The 21,599-nt window shown below is 44.8% G+C and overlaps 2 protein-coding genes across 6 annotated transcripts; both read right to left on the minus strand.

Annotated features, from left to right (window-relative positions):
- Window positions 1–142: 142 nt before the first annotated feature.
- axo (axotactin) lies at window positions 143–15,999 on the minus strand. Of its 5 annotated transcripts, XR_016293156.1 has the most exons (25): window positions 15,810–15,999; window positions 14,930–15,311; window positions 10,730–11,221; window positions 10,471–10,634; window positions 10,289–10,392; window positions 9,841–10,193; window positions 9,587–9,755; window positions 9,297–9,412; window positions 9,069–9,175; window positions 8,139–9,000; window positions 7,844–8,074; window positions 7,358–7,765; window positions 7,080–7,274; window positions 6,593–6,992; window positions 6,234–6,481; window positions 5,369–6,145; window positions 5,134–5,281; window positions 4,685–5,034; window positions 4,078–4,256; window positions 3,551–4,004; window positions 3,338–3,417; window positions 2,701–2,844; window positions 1,387–1,490; window positions 752–806; window positions 653–677 (listed from the first exon to the last, which is right to left on the minus strand). XR_016293156.1 is itself a non-coding variant. In XM_089594252.1 (24 exons), the coding sequence occupies exons 3-24, from the start codon at window positions 11,166–11,168 to the stop codon at window positions 517–519; spliced, it is 6,144 nt and encodes a 2,047-aa protein (XP_089450378.1). In that variant the 5' UTR covers window positions 11,169–11,221; window positions 14,930–15,311; window positions 15,810–15,999; the 3' UTR covers window positions 143–516. The 5 variants fall into 5 exon arrangements, 4 of the variants coding, with proteins under 4 accessions (XP_089450378.1, XP_089450379.1, XP_089450377.1 ...); XM_089594252.1 differs by lacking the exon at window positions 1,387–1,490 and having other exon boundaries at window positions 143–677; XM_089594253.1 differs by lacking the exons at window positions 653–677; window positions 752–806 and having other exon boundaries at window positions 1,181–1,490.
- LOC106642971 (chymotrypsin-2) lies at window positions 15,002–20,515 on the minus strand. The gene is made up of 6 exons (XM_014357914.2): window positions 20,464–20,515; window positions 20,153–20,321; window positions 19,812–20,064; window positions 19,585–19,737; window positions 19,367–19,512; window positions 15,002–15,203 (listed from the first exon to the last, which is right to left on the minus strand). Exons 1-6 carry the CDS (start codon window positions 20,513–20,515, stop codon window positions 15,002–15,004), a joined length of 975 nt encoding a protein of 324 aa, XP_014213400.2.
- Window positions 20,516–21,599: the final 1,084 nt, after the last annotated feature.

The following is a 21,599-nucleotide window of genomic DNA, read 5'->3' on the forward strand; positions in this document are numbered from 1 at the left end:
ATAGCCCTATTGCTTCGACAATCCTGCTTTATCTAGATGTAAGAAGATTAAATAATAATAATAATAATAATAATAATAATAATAATAATAATAATAATAATAATAAATGTCGTCTGAAAAAATTCATCACGAGGTAAAATCCTAAGTTTAAAAAACTAAAATTTAATACTGTCTGTTATTGTAGCTTTTAAAGACAGTTGCAGTACGCAACGGCGATAACAATAATACTTTTTAACTGTACGTCTTAAAAAATACTAGTACTTATATTCCATTAGTTCGCTTGAAACGTTTCGATTTCGTTTTTCAACGTTTCTACTGCTAAATCATTGCTCTTTTGCTCTTTGAAACTAAATTGACAATTTTCTTATTGCAATGCTATAGATGAATCGAACCGACCGAGTTTTTCGTTTTTGTCCACGAGATTCTGCTTCACTTACAAAACGTAAAGATCACGTCCCAAAGTGATTATTTATATTTAAGTATGACGCTGTGTCGATTCTGGATTCGAATAATCCTTTAGTCGAGGGACATTACTGATTCTATCGAAGATCGGCTTCTGGACTGAGGCAGTAGCGGCCCGCCCAAGTAACTCACTGGGTTGGCGAAGGTGCGCTGATCGGATGATAAAAATATTGATCCTGGCTTTGAGCTCCTCAAGTTTCGCACAAAGTTTACAGCTTGAAAGTTATATGAAAAATGGTACTAGTTCGTTGCTTTCAACATTTATTCATCCATTTTGAATTCAACTAACCTGTCGTGCTGCTCCACGTAGCTGGTTGATGAGTATCACCAGTTTTCTTCAGATCCTAAGCATCAAGCATAGTATACAGACTTGTTTAATTTTTTATCACTCGTTTTCACAATATTTGTATCACGTGTAAGTTTTTGTGCTGGTGTAAAAGCAAATCTTACAGGAAAAAAAAACAAAACGCATTTTCCTGGTGGTGCAACCATACTACGTAGCGAGGGTTTGTTAATAATTGCCTCTTGAATTGAAACAAAAATTCTAAGCATACATATGTACAGCCAGTTGAAGCGTGACATGCAATAAAATAAATAAAATGTTAAATTTCATAATTAATTTTATTGAATATGTTTATCAGTCAAAATGAGAAATCAAAATATGAACAAAAAAAAGTATTATAAACTATCGAGTAATTTGATCGTGTATATTATAACACTCATTGGTTCTGTAGCCTTAAATTTTTACCATAAAAACATGCTTTTTCTTATTAATTACTATATACTATCATTTCAGGTTATCATATATACATTCAGCATACGCATGAAAAATCATTTGCACGTTTGTTCGTATTTTTTATTGTTCGCAAATAATATTTCTTCAAGTCTTTTAATAAGTATTCAATATGCTTTTTTTGGGTGTACCTTTAGCAATCACTGGCGTTATCTGATTCGTCGTGATTAGTGAAAATTGACTTTAAACAAATGACGTTGTCATCGAGACTTGTCAGAGACGATGATTTTTTCATCTGAAACGTGTTTTTCGTCAAATTTCACGAAAACTCCATGTTTTTGTGAATTTAATTTTATATGTGTAGGAAAAAAAAAATAAAATTAAGGCTGCGTCTGAACTTTACCATAAGTCTGCTGCACGAGTGCTCTGTGAATCTGGCACTTATCACCAAAGCATGTTATGTGTTATGACGCCCGCGCGCATACGGAAATATATATATATGTGCTTACTATTAGTGTAAAAACTATTATGCGTAAAACATGAAATGCTCCATGTAAACTTAACACAAAGTTTGCCGTGTTATTTCACTGAATATTTATACAAATGTTTCAAAAGTATAAGCGGGAGATACATATACATAAGTTAATACGTGTGTGCGTTTGTATACTCTATTAAATAAGTATAGTAAATGTTTCACAAAAAAACGATTAATTTACTTTTAAGTATCCACGATATCATAATTATTAGTTTGAAAAACCAAACTATATACTTAGGTACAAGTTAATATTATGAAGCATTTACTTTTATTGAAAAACAAAAATAAATAAATATCAAAGCACATTGCAAGTAATGGGAGTGTGATTATTATTATTATTATTATGATTATTGTTTTCAGGGCGTCGATGTGTGTTAAAAATGATTGGAAGATCATCAACGTATACGAGTATGTGGGTATAAATTGTCACCTTGAGCACAATGGCCGAACAATAAAAACGAATAACGAATATTAATAAAGACAAAAGTCGAGGGGTTCTGATGACAACGCAGGAGGCGAGGAGGGGATCAAACTCGACGAGCAAAGGTTGAAACGGGGGTTGTACGTAATGATACGATGGGGATGGAATAAAAGCTCAATCGGCGCTCGGCGAGTCGAGCATCTTGGCGGTGACTTTCTCGACTATCATGCTGCCAGGGCGGGGTCGCGACTGCGGCTTAAAGGTCGTAAAAGTGCTGTTAAGGTGGAGGCTCACGGGCCTGCTGGGAGGCAAGTTGCCGTCGCGGTAGTCATCCGGGACGCCAGCACCACTGGCCGCGATATCGCACTGCAGGACGATCCGGTCCTCGTCCTCGCACTGGAGCTGTTCGGTCCGGATCTCGTTGAGGCCCGTCACCGAAAAATTTGTCTGCAGAAGAGCCCTGCGCCCCGGTAGCCTGCTCCCCCCGTTTTTTGGTTTCGTGCCAAGCAGAGGCACCGACACTCCACCTTTGTCTTTGCTGCTTCTTACCGGTTGCTGCTGCTGATGTCCATTCGCACTCCCCGTTTTGGTCTCCTGCTCGTCCGTTTCTCCGTTCTCGTCCTCATCGTCCTTGTGCTGTTCCAGTTGCTCCTCCTCTTCGAGCTCCGGCTCTTCCCTCAGATCTTCCATCGACTAAAACACGAAACGAACTGTTTAACCGATTTCCTCCCAACGATTTTTCATTCAATTCTTGGGATAAAAGAGCAGACGTAAGCATTTTCCTGTATAATAGTTAGGCGGAACATTTCTGTCAATGTTAGGTGTATTGTATGCGCAATACATGGATTACGTGCTTGAAGCAAACGAGTGCAAATGCAGTGGATTACTATATTAAACATGTGCAGTTCTACCGGTGATTATTAAATATATATATATATGTTCCATTTGTAACGAGCAATAATTATATCCATTAGTACAGAGCTTGCGTGCATGCAACAGCTCGCACATACTACTTATATAGGTCAAACGAAGTACCGGAGGAGTTCAAAACAAGTTTTGAAAAGGGCATGCTGTAGAACGAAAGCACCTCGAAAGCCCAGAATCCAAATAAAACGATCGAGCAAGAGTATAACGGGTGAAGAGAGAGGGAATGGGGAGAGCAAATAAAAAAACGAAAAGTCTTTACAAATGGATTGAGTTTCACGGTAGGTTTAGTCACGAGTCCTGTATTTACCCCGAGGAGTTCCTTCTTCTCGGCTTCTTCGTCTAAAACAAATGTTGTACAAAACGCATCTTTAGAAAATCACCAGCCGTATTGTTTATTGAAGGAGAAAAAAAAACAAAAAAAAAACAGAAACAAGTTGTACGTATGTATGTATGAGCATTGGGGTGGAATAACCTTTAGCGAGACTTCTCTTGTCGTTGGTGTTGTTAGTGGCAGTGGGCTCAGCTCCGGGCAGGGGCTTGTAGTCCTTGGCATTCGGGGCCGCAGCTTTGAGCGCGTGAGTGCCGTTGGGTCGCTTGTCGTCCACCGGGCCGTCAAGGTTCTTGAAGCCGACGCTCTTGCCACCGGGAGGCCCCCCCACCTCCAGCCCGTAGCCCGGCCAACGCTGGGAGCCCGAGCCCGCCGAGCCCGAGCGCGAGCGTTGCTGCTGCTGCTTGCGCCTCCTGCTCGATTGTCGCGCGCTGCGAACCATTTCGTAGCCGCAGCCGATCACCGCCACCGCGAACACGCACACCAGGGCTATGAAGATGTACGTGCCCGCCCCCTGCTCCTCCTCCGTCTCGTCCGAGTAGAAGGACTTGTAGAGCACGCGCTTCGGCGGGTCCTCGCCCCAGGAGCGCTCGCGGCTCTGCAACCCCGTTTAACCATGGTTATATACATATTATGTCAGGGTTGATGAAAATAAACAAAAAAACACTCACGACGCTGTCGTTCTTGGGTGGCTCGAGGCCCCGGGGTTGCGTGTGAAAGACCGCGCACTGGGCGCTGCGTACGCCGGCCGGGGCCATCACTCGCACCGTCTCGCTTCCCTTCTTCGTGAATAGCATGTACTCCTCGAGAGGCTTCATGCCCACTCGTCCGTTTATCGACACAACTACGTCTAATCGCCACAGTGAAAATCATGCGTTTAACACGCGACAATACCATATCATATTCTTATCTTTTCTAAGCTATTTTTTTTTTTTTTTTTTTTTTTTCAAAATTCGCGCCTAACCTTGCCGGCAAATTTATGAGGGCTGAGGGCTCTACGATCCGACAGATGGCGCATTGTAACCGTGTAGCCAAGAGAAAATCTCCAACAAGTTGTAACTGTCAAATGTCTCCAGTAGGTAGTGTACTGGCTTATGTATATTCAATTCGACGCCAATAAACGAAATTAATAATAAAAATCTCCAACAAGTATATATGTATATACTTAACAATAACTCAATAACTTGTAGATATAGGTATACTTGGTGTAGATGATTTTCTCTCTTAGCTACAGTACGCCATCAGTCGGATCGTAGGGCCCTCATCCCTCATACGTACTGCTCAGGCAGCCGGTGTAGCCCTTGTAGGCGCGAAACCTCTTGTCAGTCGTGTTTAGTCCGCCGAGTTGAATTTCCGTGGTGCCAGGACCGTCGTCGTCCTCGCCGCCCTCCCCATCCTCGGGCGGATCGTCACCGGCGTTAAGTGCGGGTAGGGGTTTGAGCTGTATCGGTTCCCGGTCGATCAGTAGAGTCGCCGTGTTGTTGTCCCGGACGTAGTAGATGCTGTGCCGAGCACCGTTTGAGAAAGTTCTGTCGTTGAGCCGGACACCGAAAGCCGAGCCCTCCCGGTCCTCCTCAAAGATCAGCTGGCCCTCGGACGTCAGTGCCACGAGGAGGTAGTAGCTCCTCCTGTGATGGGCATCGACAACAACAATAAGTAATCGAGGTCAGTGTGTTTTGAGTGCGTTAAATTTCAAGTATACAAATCAATTGTACGTTTCGACCTACTTGTTTTCCGTTTGCACGAGCAGTAGAGCGGAGGTTCGTTGCCGGTCGATCGTCGAGAACGCCAGCTGTACCTTTATCTGGTTGACCTCGCCGTCAAGGTCAAAGTCCCTCTGCAGGGCGCTCTCGCCGCTAAAGTCGGCTCCCTTTTCTGTAAATATAGCATCCGATATCAAATGAGTATAGGCTATAGCCATGTAAAATATAGAAAAACAAACAACACGGCTGAACGACCCACCGTCGGCGCAGTGCTCCCCAAAGTACGAGGTTAGCTCGCAGTTGCAGTAGGCCTCCTGTTTGCCAAAATCCTCGGTGCAGATGCCCTGGTTCTTGCACGGCACGGCGTCGCACTTCATGTGGCAATTTGGCAGAACGCCCCTGCTGCCCTCGTGATTGGCCTGGCTGGCCAAGTTGGGCAGATCGACGAGGTACTGGCCGATCATGAGGCCCCGCAGGCAGCCCACGTAGCCCTGGATCAGGTGTCCGACCGTCCCCACGCGAAGCAAATTGTCCGGATCGAAGCCTCCAAGGTTCACCTGGAAGTAGTCGGTTGGCGGGGCCGGGGGCCTCTGAGGCGCCAGGATCTCTTTTTCGGGATTGATCCAGGGCTTGTTGGAGTACGCCTCGAGGAGGAGGGGCACCGCGTCGAGGGTTATGTTGTGATCGTTGACGTGCAACGTTGTTGTCTTCTCGGTACGGATAATCGCGATTTGGACGGATATGCCCGTATTGGCGGCCGGGTAGTCGATGCTTATGTTCTTTATCTCGTTGCCGGCGTTGAACAGGTACACGATCTTCGTGCCGTTGGACAGGTACAGGTGGGCAAAGTTGTTCAAGTGATCGTTGGCGTAGAGTATCAGCGAGTTCGTGTCGTACGTCCGCAGGTTGATCAGTATGTTCTTGACGAGCATGCTCTTCAAGAGGACCTTTTCCTCCTCCTCCTCGCTCGAGCTGAAGTAGTTCTTTTTCAAAAAGGCCCCGGGTGACGTGAACGTCAGAGCTTTGTTGTTGATGTCTGCGATAGGACAAACGTCACCTTATACACATCCATGCAGGAAGGAAAAATGAAAAACATTCACATGGTTTTCCCTATAGCTACTCACTCGTCTCGCAGTAGGTGCCCAAGTGGGCCCAGCGATTTTCACACACGCACGTAAAGTTGCTCCAGAGCTCGACGCATCGGGCATTGTTCTGGCACTTGTTCGGCTGGCACGATGGCTTGCAGTCCTTTATGATTTCCGACAGGTGTACCGACATGTAGCTGTGGATGTCGAGGATCTCCCCGTTGACCACCAGACCTCGGAAACAACCGATCAGTCCTTGTTTCACCGACGACGTCTTCAAGTGCTCCCTTGAACACAAATGTTTACACGTATTTTACAGCTAAGCGCACTCTGTATATTATACTTGCGCCATGTAATTAAATAATAATATCTTGTTTGTTGTTGATTGTGTGTCTTACGCGGTAGCGCCGCCAATGAACATCGAGCCCTCGAAAGGACCGAATTCCTGTTCGGGCAGCAGGTCGACCATCTGAAAGTCCGTGTTTATCATGAACCTCACGTGGTAATCGTTGTAGTCGATCCATATCTTCTGCCACTCTCCGTTGTTGAGTTTCCTGCGGCTCTTGACCTCGAGCTCGCGTATTGTTCCCGTGTTCAGGGTAAAATTGAAGGTCAGCTTGTAATCGGAAGCTAGTGCCACCATGAAGGACGGATAGTTGTTGCGGATGGGCGGCTGGTAAAGGAGAATGGCCCTTTCGCCCGTAGTCCGGAAACTGAAGGCGATGTCACCCTTCCTCCAGCCCGGCACTTCGATGTACGACTGCGAGGTCGTGAAAGTTACCACGTATTTTTGCGTGTCTATATACGTAACACAGTGTTAATTACCACCAAGCGAATCAAAAGTTGATGAGATTTGTGTAGTTGTACGTGTATTTATATATTTACTCGTTTCAACGCATTCGAGGGGCCCGAGCGTCAAGCGGCCCAGCGCGTCCTCCTCGAGATCCCTCTGCTGGAGAAAAACCATACCTGTGATGCCCAGGGACTCAGGGGTCTCGTAGTAGCCCTCGTCGGAGAGCCACTTGCCGGCCGACACGTCGCAGTTGCAGCTCAAGTTTGAGTGGACGCAAGTTCTATTGACTGTAACAATTCCAAACAACAAAATATTAAATTTATTATCGTTGTAGGGTACATTAAGTGACGTAGCATGTAGGATGACAGACCACCACAGGGACATGAGCCGCGATTGACGTTGCCTATGTAGTCGACGGTAGTGCCCTTCGAGCTCAAAAACCAGGTTGCGCTGTGGAGCTCCAGCGGAGCCTTGTAGCAGTCGTACTTGACGTACTGGCTGCAGTAGAGCGAGTGAGATATCAGCTCCTGCAGCATTTCCGCCGTGAACTGTATGTAGGTGATGTTGAAGGAAAAGTCCGACTCGGCGATCGAGCGCACGTCCACTTGGGACGGTAGGTTGTGCTCGACTATGGTCTTGGTCGAGTCCTCGATCGACTGGAATTCACACTTGACCAGGGCCGGTGGGAATCTCCCGTTTCCATCAATGTCGATCCTATACACGTCGTCCTTGGTGTAGCCCAGCAGAGCCAACTCCTCGCACGTTTTTCTGTACTGAGCTGTTGTGGAGTAGTATCGTATAGCGTTTGTCAATCAAGCTTATACTCGATAAAACTAATATACTATAATTATGTTACCAAAGTGACAATTTTTCCCTATGTATCCGGTATCCGTGCAATCGCAGGTGATCCTGTCCTCCTTGACCGAGCACTTGCCCCCGTGCTCGCAGGTATTCGGCCTCTTGCACGGATCGACAAATTGACAATTGTCGAGCGCCACTTCCCCCACAACTTTTTCCGTGTTTATGATGAACCTGGGCTCGATCCTCTGGTCATTGACCATTATTTCCCTCATGCATCCGACCAAGCCTGTAATCATTCCCAATATTTGTTGCTGATGAAGGGGAGGGTTAAAAAAAAAAAAAATGTGTACCGGCGTTCCCTTTGCCACTGCCGATGATGACCCGGTCGCCCAGCTCGAGATTCATCTGGAAGAGCTTGCTCTGCTTGTTCCGATAGTCGACGAGTATGCTGAGCTCCTCTTTGGTGTAGTTGAGCTCGACTGCGTGCCAGGACGTGTTGGCGGGGAACTTGACGGGCACCGTGACGGTGACGTTTTCCCCCAACACGGGAACCAAGTGGAAGCGGATCTCGTCGTTGACGACGCGCAGCTCCCAGTACCCAGGGCCGTTTTCGCTCTTGACGTCCCCCGAGGCCACCACGGCTATCGGCTTCGAGCTCTTGAAGTCAAAGTTGAGCTTCAGATAGTCGGTGTTGTATATGGGCCACCATATGTGACTGCCCGCGAATGGATAAGTTATGGGCACGACCTCGACGTCGTCCTCGTAGTATTCCGGCTCGAGGACGCCGATGTAGTGGACCATCGGGTTGGAACGCTTGAGCTCGTAGATGATGGACTTGTCGTTGAAAAAGACGTACTTGAGCGAGCCGGCAAAGTTGTTGCTCGACACGAGGCCCTCCTTTTTGTGCAGCTCGGGCCCACCCCCGATGTATATCTCCGGGTCTATGATCATGTTGTAGTTGTCCCCGGGCACCTCGAGCATCTTTACCTCGTCGTTGAGGCTTATGTACACGAGCGACACCTTGTGGAATATCGTCAGGTTGTTCCAGTAGTTCATGCTCACGTGGTGCCCCAGGGCCGTTTGGATCTTGGAGTTGTGGCCAAAGTCGAGCTCGACGACGACCGTGCCGTTCAGTATGGACGCGGCGACGTAGTGCGCCGTCCCGTCTATCTCCCCCGAGGCGTAGAACAGCGCCGAGTCGTCCCATTTCGTCTGAGTTGGACCGAAAAAAGGAATTAAAATTTTTGTTATTTTCATTCAACCAGTAATTGTCATCTCACCTTGAACGCGAGGCTGATTCTGTTGACCGACGAGTGGACGCGATCCTTCCAGTCGTACACGCGAAAGGAGACGTACGAGGAGCCACGAAGCGTCAATATGGTGGCAGCTAAAAATAAAACGGTGGCATTTAATTTGGCCCGTTTTCACTTACAGGTATGTACGTGTGCAGCATCGGTGTACATCGCAATAATTAATGTACAGTTGTCGTTGGGGCAATTGACACCTACTGTAAACGTCGCACCTTTCTCCCTCGTACTTTGTGCCGAAGCAGTCGCAAGTCAGACTGTTGTAATGGTTAACGCACTGGCTGCCCAGGAAGCACAGGTTCTCCCTCGTTTTGCACCTCAAGAAAGAACAAACAAATTTTAAATGGCAATCATCAGCGGTCCGTTCACTGTATACATAGTTGAGTTAACACTATAGCGAATTATCATCATCAATGTTGCTTCGACAAAGATACATATAGTTAAAGGTGCGAAAAAAAAAAAAAAAAAAAAAAAAAAAAAGAGAAAGTTACTTGTCGATGCAGCCCTCCTTGACGTTCTCGTGCTTGGTGGCGATGAGCGGCCTAATGGGCAGCAGATCGCTCGCCGATTTTCCCGAGCTCAGCACCATGTCGCGTATACAGCCCACGAACGACTCGATGATGTACTTGACGCCGTGCAGTCTCTCCTCCGAGCTCAAGCCTTACAAATAAATAAATACGGCATAGTATATAGGATGTACCCGAAGTATGCGAAGAGAAGGGAAATAAAAAAGGGCCCGACAAACCTCCGATCAGAACGACAGAGGCTAGCTCCTCGGAGACGCCGTAGTTGACGATGTGCTCGAGCACCTCGACGGATGTCTCGGCCTGCTTGTCGTCGACCCTCGCGATCAGCTTAGCCCCGTGCACGTCGATCCTCACGAGGACGCTGTGCCACTCGTCCCGGTTGAGACCCTCGCCGACGGTCAGGCTCGTCGAGTTTTTCCCAAACACGTGGACCACCTTCAGCTGGCCCTTTTCCACTATCACGTACAGCGCGTACGGCTCCAGCCGCTCCGGCCGGTCCTTCACGCTGTGATACACCAGCAGCCCATGCGGCAGCTTCGTCCGGAATTTAAATGAGATCTCGCGACACAGCCTATAATTCATCACATTAATTGTACATCAATTTATTACATGGGCACTATTGTTTTTTTGTTGCAGTTTATTTCATTTTGATTGGAACGCGCGAACCTCAATTGAAAAGTCTTGATGCCGGGCCCGTCCAGCTGGATGAAGGTGTTGCTCTGCGCGAACATGAAAGTCTTTTCGTAGCCGGACTCCATGAAAGTCAACTCCTGGAAGATGCGACAATACTTAACTGAGGCATGCATGAGAAAAAAGAAAAGAAATGCAAGCGACGCGCGTGGACTGACCTTTTCTCTCTTGTGCTTGGGCACCGGCGGCCTCGTCGGCTTCGTCGGCGTGAAAGTGGGAACGGGAGTCGTCGACGTCGTCGTCGACAACGTGGTGCTCGTCACCGTGGCGCTCGTCGTCACGAACACGCTACCCTTGGTCACCATGTACGGCGGCAGAGTATCTTTGGTAAGTGAAGCGTACAAAATGAGATTTTCTTTTCTTTTCTTTTCCCATTTTATTATATATAAGGTGAGAGAGTAATTGTTATATACGTACGATCAGGTCCGCCGACGCAGTGGTGCAGGCACTCCTCCTCGGTGTTGAAGCGGTTGTCGTTGCCGAGGCAGCCGCCGTAGACGAAGGTGTGGCATTTGGCCTCGGTCTTGTTGAAGGACCACTTGTGCACGTAGTTTTTGCATGGCCCGTGCTCGGTCTTGACGAAGCACCGGTCGGGCAGGTCGCGCCACACCGGCGTCGCGGGAGCTGCGCCTGCCGTGGCCGTGGGAGAAGCCGTGATCGACTGTAGGGCCGTGCTCGGGGACGACGCCGACGAATGTAGGATCGTCGAGGGACTCGTGGTTAGCTCCTGCTCTTCCTCTTCCTCCTCGTTCGAGGTAAGGCCGAGGTCCCTCTCGTTGGACCGGAGGCAGCTGGCGATGCACAGCAGACTCGTGGCCGCGACGATTCCGAGGACCCACTGCTCCGTCCTCCCCATGATGCCGGATGATCATTCGTCGATGCGGCTTATTCGCGAAACTCCTGGCTCGTCTATGAAGGTAGGAATTTTTTTTTTACTTTTCTTTCTCATTGTCATCAGACCACACTGTAAATTTTATTTTTTCATTTGCCGTATTGGGAAAAAAAAAAAAAAAATGTTCGGCTAGCAAGAAATATGTATAAAAAGATACCATCTCAATTTTGTGTGAATAAATAAAAGAATAACTTTTCTTTTGTTGGGGATTAAACTTGGATCGTTTGATGTTTTGACCACCAATGCATCATCGGTCGGCACATCATTAGGTACCAGTCGCGTGTCATGAGACGGTACGTGGAATGACAAAAAGGCTCGACGATGATACACACACGAGGCGCCTGGTGCCCATTAAATTCGAGACACGCCCGCGTAGGGACACGCGCCTGCGACCTGTTCCGCGAAACCCTTGGCAATAAAAAAGGCAAATGATAACGCGCACGTGGAGCTTCCTTCCGGGGCAAGCTGTACACATTATAACTATAGCAGGTATACATCGTTAAAAGCGCGCCTTTTGTTGATTCTTCCCTTGCGATGGGTATTTGTCAATAACATTTTATGGCTCGCCAAGTCTCGCTCTCGCGTGCATGGGATTAACGAAAGACACCGAGCCCTCTCATTTCGCGTATCGCTTTGGCCGTGTAAAAGGAAAAAAAAAAAAAAAGAAGCAAACTATACGGATACGACAAAAATTTATCACTCGACGATATTTTATCATATCATTAGATGGAGCCCTTCGGCCCATTGAATAACGTAATGAATGGAGTAAGGATTTTATTCCTCGAGAAATCCTCGGTGAATGAGTGAATGAGCGTAATTGAGAGGTCACTCGGAATACTCGTACAACCGTCACGCTAATTTCCGTATACCTATAAATTAAATGGTAACCGAGAGAGAGAGAGAGAGAGAGAGGCCAATTGAATATGAAGATTAGATTCTCAAGTACGTTTCGGACGAACGGTTCGCAGAACACTTAACTTGGCAACCAACAGTTTTAGTATTAATGTTACACCTACCTAATTAATACCACACACCATCGTGTCATTTATGTCGGCTTTTGTAGTATACTTGTATGGTACTTACTAACAAACCATCGGTTTATTTACACGCCTATGGGTATGCTCTTCGAAACTAAAGTTTGCACACATGTATATTGCAATGTGCTTTTGTGCCTACATGCACTGCACGGACTCAAAATAATAAGGACTAATAATAATAATAATATATAGGCTCGTTTTATTGCACCGAGCACGTGAGCGATGAAAGATGGTAACAAAGGGAGAGGAAGGGAAGGCACTCTCTCTCTCTCAATAAAGTATATCGAGTTGTAAGCTCTATCGCCGCACAGAGTAGTGTGTGTATGCTCACTATATGCATGTGTGTATATAGGTACACGTTGTATGGGAGCGCGTACGCGTAGTCTTAATGGGGGACGGCCGTTCATGACCAAGAATCTCTCGCAAAGAAGGAAGTCGTTAGCGCCCAGAGAACCCCCACATGTAGAGGGATCTATGTACCTTTTTTCTTTTTTCTCCCAAATCCGTCCAACTTGAATTTATGGGGGCGTGCGAGGTGTACCTACAATTATTATTATTGCCAACGAATACCGATCCATACCGATCACTCCGCGATTTGGAGCGCATAAGTTGTACATCTGATGAGCTTAAATGTTGGAGCTCTCGTTTACAATTCACGAGGAGACGACGAGGATGTCCTTGCTTGGTTGCGGCAGCACCGGCACTTTGGATGTACCATATATTGTAATGTAGGTACGCGTTACGCGTGGATCACACTTTCGAAGCCTCTCTCTCTCTCTCTCTCTTGTGCTCCTCATCTCGCCGAAGCATTAGCAGCAGCTCGACGGCGGCGGCGGATGTGCGCGGGCTGGCTCAATTGTCTTGTCTCCCAGCAGCTCTCTCTCTCTCTGTATTACACAGCAGCACACCAGGCAACGATGATGGCATAAACCAACTCTGCTACTGTTGAAAGCTCGTTAACTCGTGCTCAGATTCCCCTCCTCCACCCCCGAAGCTTTACGACTTGGGGGGGAAAATAAGCTTCGACACCTGTTGGCATCACAAATCCACATGTGTGCCTTACTTTCGAGCTATATAAAGCTGATTTTTATCAAGCTAAGCGCAAATTATAAATGATGCAAGTATGTCGTTTGCCACCCGCATGGATCGGCCACTACTGCTACCTACACTCAATGAGAGCACTGAACCAGCCTGTGTCTGTCTCCTGAACTTGAAAATTACTGCACGTGTATACAAATATTCTAGGGCTGCACAAAACTTTTTGTTCCAAGCTTCTGTGTACTACATCTGCACACCCAATAACCCATATACATGCAGTTGCTATGTTTATTATAGCTAATAGCTAATAGCTGCAGGTATAATAATATCATGCGAATACAGGGAAAAGAGTGGGCCGCTCGATGTATCGAGCGGCGCTATATAGCTGAGCTTTTAACTCTGTCGCGTGATCTCTACACACACGCCTGCTCTACTTTTTCTTTCTTTTGCACTTGGCGTATGGATGAGTACGGATATAGGCACAGGGTACCTCCTGTAAACTCGCTCGAACCTTCATACCATCTTGAACTTGCTCGCTGGATCATTTTGATGTAATTTCCACAGGTAACCACGCGGATCCGTTGGGTTATTTATATATATAATCTTCGTCACCATATATTAATTTAGAATTTCTTGTCACGCGTTTCATTCGATCTCTTCTACGTTTAGGGAGCGATCCCAACACGTATTGGCTATTTGGATAAAAAAATTAAATAAAATAAAATAAAAAATCAGTGATGGTATCGCGATCACGTTAGCCGGCCTACGCGCAACTATGACTGCACGCAGAGGAGACGATCCTATTTGCACCCCCCCCCCTGACATCGTGGTTCTGTCCTAGCGTGACTTGCCTTAATTTTAATAATATACCTCGCACGCATCGATTGCCGGACAATGACGCGAAATTTTTCCATTTTTTATTTATCTTGCGGAGTAACGTGACTTATTGGCCCGGAGTACCTATCGGAAGATCGGTAGCTGTCTGTACGCGCGCCCATTGGACACCCAGTCACGCGATATTATTTATGTTATCCTACGTGGGTTTCGGCACCGAGTCCAGTTCAGTCACGTATTCGACACCCTACATTAGTCAAGATTCACGCGTGCAATGATTACAATATAGGGGTTATTGTGCTCAGATTTGAATTGTACTTCGATTTCGAGGGCCTCGGGAAAGTATGATTTTTTTCTTTTTTTTTGCTGTACCGTCGAGTCGTGCCAATTTTAACCGAGGATAAAATTGAATCAAACGATTGTATTACCACACAAAGTCCCTGTTGATCGGTTACCTCGTGACTCATCGCGACCGATTGGATACACGGAATTATCATCATTCCTGGCTGATACCAAAAGATCAATGTACACATACTCGGGTAAGATAATGAACGCAAACATTTGTACGCGCCAACGTGATATGTAGAAAAAAAAAAAAAGTCTATATCCACGCGCACACGCTTATTTATAGATTAACATGGATTTTATTCGTAAGCCGTCCTCGTGAGTGAGCTTAATCACTAAAACGGATTTTGAGAAAATAAAGGTATCCTCCTCTTGTAAAGATATGGTTTTTTTTTTTTTTTTTTTCTAGTTAAAAAGGCGCGAATCGAGTGTAAGTAGGTACAACTGCATCAGGTAAATAAAAATGCTCACCGAAAAGTGGCCGAAGGCAGTCGGGTTTGTTGCTCGCTCGCGAGAGCCGCGCCTGTGTGCACCTTTAATTAATCACGTGCTCGGCCTAGCCAGCCGCCGCGACAGCAGCGCGAGCGAGGCCGTCGTCATCGCCGTCTTTGGTGTCACAACGGCACCAGCGGCAGGGGCTGCACCGAAGCTATCGATGGTCCTCGTCGACGGCTCGTGATGCGCTGCTCCCAACCGGCTGCTCTCCAGCATGTTATTCTCACCGCGCTGCTGTTGTGCGATGCACCTGGTTTTCGATACCAATTAGCCTTCACATCATCATCTATTCCTTGCCGATTCTCATATGTATGCAACTGTGCCTTTTATTTAGATTCCGATTCTTCTTGGACTGGTGCTGTAAAATCGCTCATGGTTTTTCTCTTTAACATCTCGCCAGCAAAAATTTCATTCTCACGAATTTACCGATCCTCACGGTGCGAGGTCGTGTGATAGCGGGCCACATAGATTTTTAAAATAAAGTACGAGCAATTTTAAAGAAATTTTGCACAAAAATTAAAAAAAAACTAAAGGAATGTGCAATTATCAAGTTAATTTTACCGAAAAAAAAGTTGCCTTCCTGATAAATTAGCATTACTTCTAGTGTTAGTTGGACGAAGGATTACAATGTATGAAGGCAACAAAACAATTTTAGATACATAGATAGGTATTAGGAGGCATCAAGTTAAGCACGTGAAAGCTTGTGCCACGCAAATATGTATGTTCATGCAAATTTAAATGACAAGTAAAACAGTTATGCCAGATAACAGCACATAATATGATAAAGCACGAAGGTACACTTTGTCCAATACCTATAACTATATAAGTATACTCTTTTACAGCCAGTAATACTCACCTCGCCTACACACGAGTATATCCTGTATCCACGCGCAGTTTGCCAAATTTTGCCTAATCACACAAAACCAAACCAATGGGTATTGTCTTTTTTTTGCGCAATAAAATAAACAGTGCAGTAATATATGTACAAGTACGGTATGGTGAAGGTGACTTTGTTTCTAAAAATCAAATTGGAGTGCCAAAAAGAAAGGATCGAGAAAGAAAAAAAAAAAAAACTAAAAGAGGAAGAAGCGCGAACGGAGGAGGTCTGCTGGCGGCGCGGCAGCCTCGCGCCTGACGACTGTCGGCCGGCTTTGCCGGCAGCCGAGCCCTGCGTGTTTTCCGCTGCTATCTCCCCTCCTACTTTTGCGGCCGATTTGGCTCTATAGGCACTGTCGTTGTTGGTTCCGTGTACCTACTTATCGTTGAAACGGCCCTCGCTTCGGGATCGGATGGCCCGCTCTGGGGAGGGGACTACGAAAAGTGTACCCACTTACTCACCCTCGATTGTTCGAGCCCAAAGATTTCCTAAAAATTTTTCAAAAGTTGTAGCTTGAAACGAAGTAACGATCAATGTCATCGAAAATCGTTAAATTGTGCCGATGAGAAAAATAATGATAGGTGCTGGGTATGGATATAGACACCATACAGTTTATAGCATATATAATCTCGAGCAGAGACGAGCCAGCAAGTAAAGTCACATGTGGTTCCATGGGGGTTACAAGACGAGAGAGAGACGATTGGAAGTGTAACCAAATAAACTGGATAATAGACAAATTGACCCTAAGCGTTCGTTAGCCGCGTGTCGGAAGGTCGTACAGTTGCTGAGTTTCTCCTCGCCTCCGTATACCTACCTACCACCTATATACTTGTATGCACTATACGTGTCATGTTGTAAGTACACTCGTCATAAAAGCAATGCCATATGCACGGTCATAATGTGAAAAAAGCGTAATAAATTATTTCCCTTTGTTTTTGAGATGACGATGGTCTCTGCACAAAAATTGTACCTAACTGATCGGCTCGCTCTCTCCATACTTTGAAGCTGACTTACGTCGTGCATAGACCACCTAATCTCCAAAAAATGCGACCGACGAAAATCGAGAAAAAGTCCGTTAGAAAAGAAAAGGAAAGGAAAAAAAGGCTCAGAATGCTATTGTACACTATAGTCCAAGCGAGGCTGCAATTTTGGGCGGCGATGCGTCACGCGCCCGTCCCTCTCGGCCCCCATCGAAATAAGTTATAAGCCCGCCGCCAGAGCAAACAAGTAAACAGAGCGTTTACACAGAGTCCCGGAGGTAATGGAAGGAGAACAACGATGAGGCTATACGAAGGTATAGGATGAACACAACACCAGCCATCATCAGCACCGCGAGCCGAAGATAAGATTAGGGGAGAGAGGCTCTCTCGTCATGGGCAGGGCCCTTTTTCTCCTGCTCGTGTTATCCCGCGCGGTGATATTATACCTATACCCACCGCGTCGAACATGCCGTTCCCGTGGAATAACATACAACATAATCTTATATGTCGGGAGGGACGAACCATACAATACATGCAGATACGGACAGATGGATCACCGCAACTCACGCAGGAAACTTTTTTCAAGTCTCCGCGTTTTCATCATGTATCATAAACTGGTACAGGTTGTCGATCAATCGCATAATGAAATGTAAACTTGAATCGCTCGCTCGATAATCGTCGAAACGACAAGGCGACAAACAAATTATTAATAATATTCGATAATGTTGCGAAGGTGGTGGTGGTGGTAGTGGGATCCGAACGCATCTGCGCGAACCTTTCCAAGCTACAGCTGTCATGTGATAGGCGGGCATCGTGACGTTGTTGACTTACGCTCAAGCTGTGTGTTTTTTACAATTTTTTCGATTTAGATTCGTTTGTCGAAGGAGAGTCGATAATTCGAATGGAAGGAGGTGGTGGGTGTTGTGTCGCTTGAGAGGACCTAGCTCCAATATAATATATACTACTTTCATCGGGTGTAATAGAGGACAACAGAAGGAATCGCAATATCCCATTGGGGCATTTCGCAGCGCCTAACACAATATTGAAGCTGCTAATCTTCGCAAACGTCATTAACGGAGCCAAGCGTAACGCGATTAAGCTCCGGATAAAGAGGTGCCGCGAATGGGAGGCGCAATATCATTAGCGCCAGCTAAAATCTATGACCCACATGTTGCATCATCTTACGTTATGTATAGGTATGCGCCTGTTGCTTGCATTACAATATACTTACTAACGTACACCGTGTTTGACTACTCTGCTGCTGAAGTTTATCCAGCCAAATTACATGTACATGCATATAATTTTACCTCGTTTGGGTATGAAGAAAAAAAAAATGCAATTTATCGCTATAAGTAACAGTTCGAGTGAATGGGGCCTTTATCTGTAGTCTGATAGATTCAAGATTCAAATCACCATTTAATGGTGGTTGAATCGCAATTGAATTTCATTTGAATACCTTTTGAATCTCGAATTTTGAAAGAAAAATGTTGGTAAATGTATGGGTATAACACGCTGAGAAAAAAAAAAATATTTCGATGAGCCGTGATTAGATTCATATGAATGTTCAGTTTTATTGAAAATAAGAATTATTTGATCATTTCATGAAATGAAGGAAACTGAATTAATGTAAAAATCAAGGTAAATATGGTTTCTTTATTAAGGTAGCTCCCTTGCCTACTGCTCTAGTCAAGTAGGTGAGTTTCACTTGTGTATGTATACGTATATACGTACATCAGTGTTCGTATTCTGCTACCGTCATTTATAACCATGAAGCTGATTTTTACATCGTCCTTGGCAAATATCTTTGAAAAATGCCTCATTACCAGCATTTTACATGACAGGATTGAGAAGAACAGGGATTTTTCTACAAGTGCATCATAATTTGTCTGCTCAGGTTTTTTATTGTGATGTGTTAGGAAATGCCTGTAAAGCTGATATTTTTATACTCTGCCATTTGAGCTCGTGTTAAAATATTTAACTTTAAGCTAAAATATCTCGAGATTTGGCTCCACTTGGGGTATAAACAAGGACACCGTTGGATTCAGTGGATTAAAATATATTGAATGAAACATACTTCATTCCGTAGGGTTTCGCAAGGGAGCTACCTTAATTAGTATTTTTACACCGTTCGATTTTTGTGTCATGTGATATTACCAAAACGATGTTTAAACATCAATATCTTAAAAAGTTTCTAATACAATTATACCATTTTATTAGATATATATCGTAGGCCAATTTCACATTAATTTTATTAGGGATTCAAAAATGATACAAGATTCAACAGAGATTTAAATAAAGATTCAAATCTTTTGAATCCCGTGGACAGTCCCTCGGTGCTTATCGTCATACGTACTATGTAATATAGCAGTATAGTTACATAGGCATGCGTGTACGTACATTGTAAGTGGCAGACAAATGGAGTGTTTCGATGGATTGAAAATTATTTATTAATATGTACAGAAAAGTAAGCACGTAAAGTCAGTTGAAGCAAATTTTCTTTGATGATCGTCGATAAACTCAGTCTTGAAGAAATGAAAGTAAAGGCCAGCTCCTTACGAGCTGCTGGTCGTCTTTTCGATCCAGTCGAGGTAACTGTAGACGCGCGTGTAAAAGTCCGGCAGTCCAAGGGCGCATCCCATGATACCGTACGAGACCACACCGACGAGGTTGCCGTCAGCCATCAGTGGACCACCCGAGTCTCCCTAAACAAAATTCACCGAGGCATCAACGTAAAATTACCTGCGCGCAGCTGAGTGTATATATTATATACTTACGTTGCAGACTCCCTGGTTCTGTTTGGTGAAGGCACAGATCTTTGACGAGCTGAACATCGGGAAGAGGGTCTTCTTCGAGCAGGCCCACCTGCTCAGGAGGAAAGTGTTGAGGTACTGGAGCTCGTCGGGAAGGTCGGCGGAGGTGCCACCGCCCTGCAAACACCACCATCATTTACATGGTTGTACGTGTGAAAATTAAGTTGGGGAAGGGCAATTTTGGGACTCACCTTGACGAGACCCCAGCCGGAGACGACCGCGGGGTAATTGTTCTCCTTGATGTTGGTGGTGGGCAGGGGAATGGGCTTGGTCACCTCGTCGAACTCGATGGTTCGGTTGACCTTGATGAGGCCGATGTCGTTTCTCACAAAAAACATCATGCTGAATTTTTGGTGCGGGATAACCTTCTCGGATCGGTAAGCGACGCCGCCCTCTGACAGCCTGTTGGTCCCGGTGATGACGGTAATGTCTCTGTCACCCATTCTGGCGTGCAAAAATATACATGTTTTGAAGAGGATCGTGATGCCATTGTCTCATTACAACAAGCCCTGCGTACACAACAAATGCTCACTTTTGCAGGCAATGGGCCGCCGTTACGATCCACTGGTCGTTTATGATCGAGCCACCGCAAAAGTGCCTACCGTTCAGCCGGCGGAGGGATACCTGGTGTGGGAAAGCTCCGATCTCAGCAATGTTGCCTCCAACTATGCGGCTGCTCATGACGTTGATCTCAACCTCGCCTGTTTGTTTTATTCATTTTATTTTATTTTTATTTTTTTATTTTTTTTTTTTTTTTATATTTACTATACACTTTATTGTTACTATCGTGAAATGATTACTATGAGTTACATAAATATATAAATGATGTAATGGAATACTGACCATAGGCCATCGCCAAAAGGGCAGCTACGATGGTTGTCGTGAAGGACTTCATGGCTGCTCGCTGTCTGAATCTCTGAGCTGATCAGTTTGCACGGAGGTGCTTTATATTTTGCTCTAGCCATCTGATAAAATTCCCTCGTTTCTGGTAGATCCGATGTTAATCTATACCGATCTGCGAAACGAAGGTTACACTGGGGTCGAAAAAAAAATATTTGCAAGAGCCGCGTGTACAACACTCGTGGCACCAATTGAGTTTGCTAGCGGCAAGACTCGGAATTCGTGTGGAACTCAGTTCACACTTGTTATACGACTCTTACTTTAGGAACAATATTTTTATTAGTATGACACGAATAGCGATACGATTATAAATATCTTACATTATTGTTCTACATCCGCACTTACACACCTGTCCTCATTTATTATGCGTTTGATTTTCCTTGTGTCGATTATTTGTGTAATTATTATACTCACAACTACGGGGTTCTAAATTTATTTTTTTCGTGTTTTTAGGAAAAAATGTACAGCTTTTCCTTGATTTCTTTTTTTAACGCTTAGATAAGCTCGTATTTCGTTGGTGGTAGGACGTGACACATATAATACACAAAGATTTAAAAAAAAATAGGTTTTTTTTTAACAATGAGCTCTCGTAGTATTTATTGTTCTACCAAAATACTATAATTTATTTATTGATATTGATGTTTAGTAATGTATTTCATGCAATAAATTTTGACATATACTGCAAATAATAATTAGAATTCATTTGAAAAATTAAACCTAATTTTTTTTATCCAAGAAATGCCAAACTTTTATCACTTAAAATATGAAATCGTTATCCCTACAAATAATCACTCGGTTATCTTGTGATGATGAAATCGTAAAAATTATTTATAACAGAATCAGTGAAAATTATTTTGCATTTTGATACAAACAAATATTCATTTGATCAGATATGATACGAAAAGAAAAAGAAACATAAGTGGAAGTAACGACGTATGTTGGTAACGATGATGATTCTGTAGTATATTTTTAATGATAAAGATATATAAATGATGCATAACATAACAAGCATAAAAAGATTTCCCAAAAGTAAAGAAAATTGATGAACTTATGTATCCTTTATTGTTATATCAGTATCT

The sequence above is a fragment of the Copidosoma floridanum genome, unplaced genomic scaffold, assembly GCF_036245765.1.
Source record: "Copidosoma floridanum isolate Cflo_tuat_1 unplaced genomic scaffold, Cflo_Japanese_pri ptg000021l, whole genome shotgun sequence".
NCBI classification, from domain to species: domain Eukaryota; kingdom Metazoa; phylum Arthropoda; class Insecta; order Hymenoptera; family Encyrtidae; genus Copidosoma; species Copidosoma floridanum.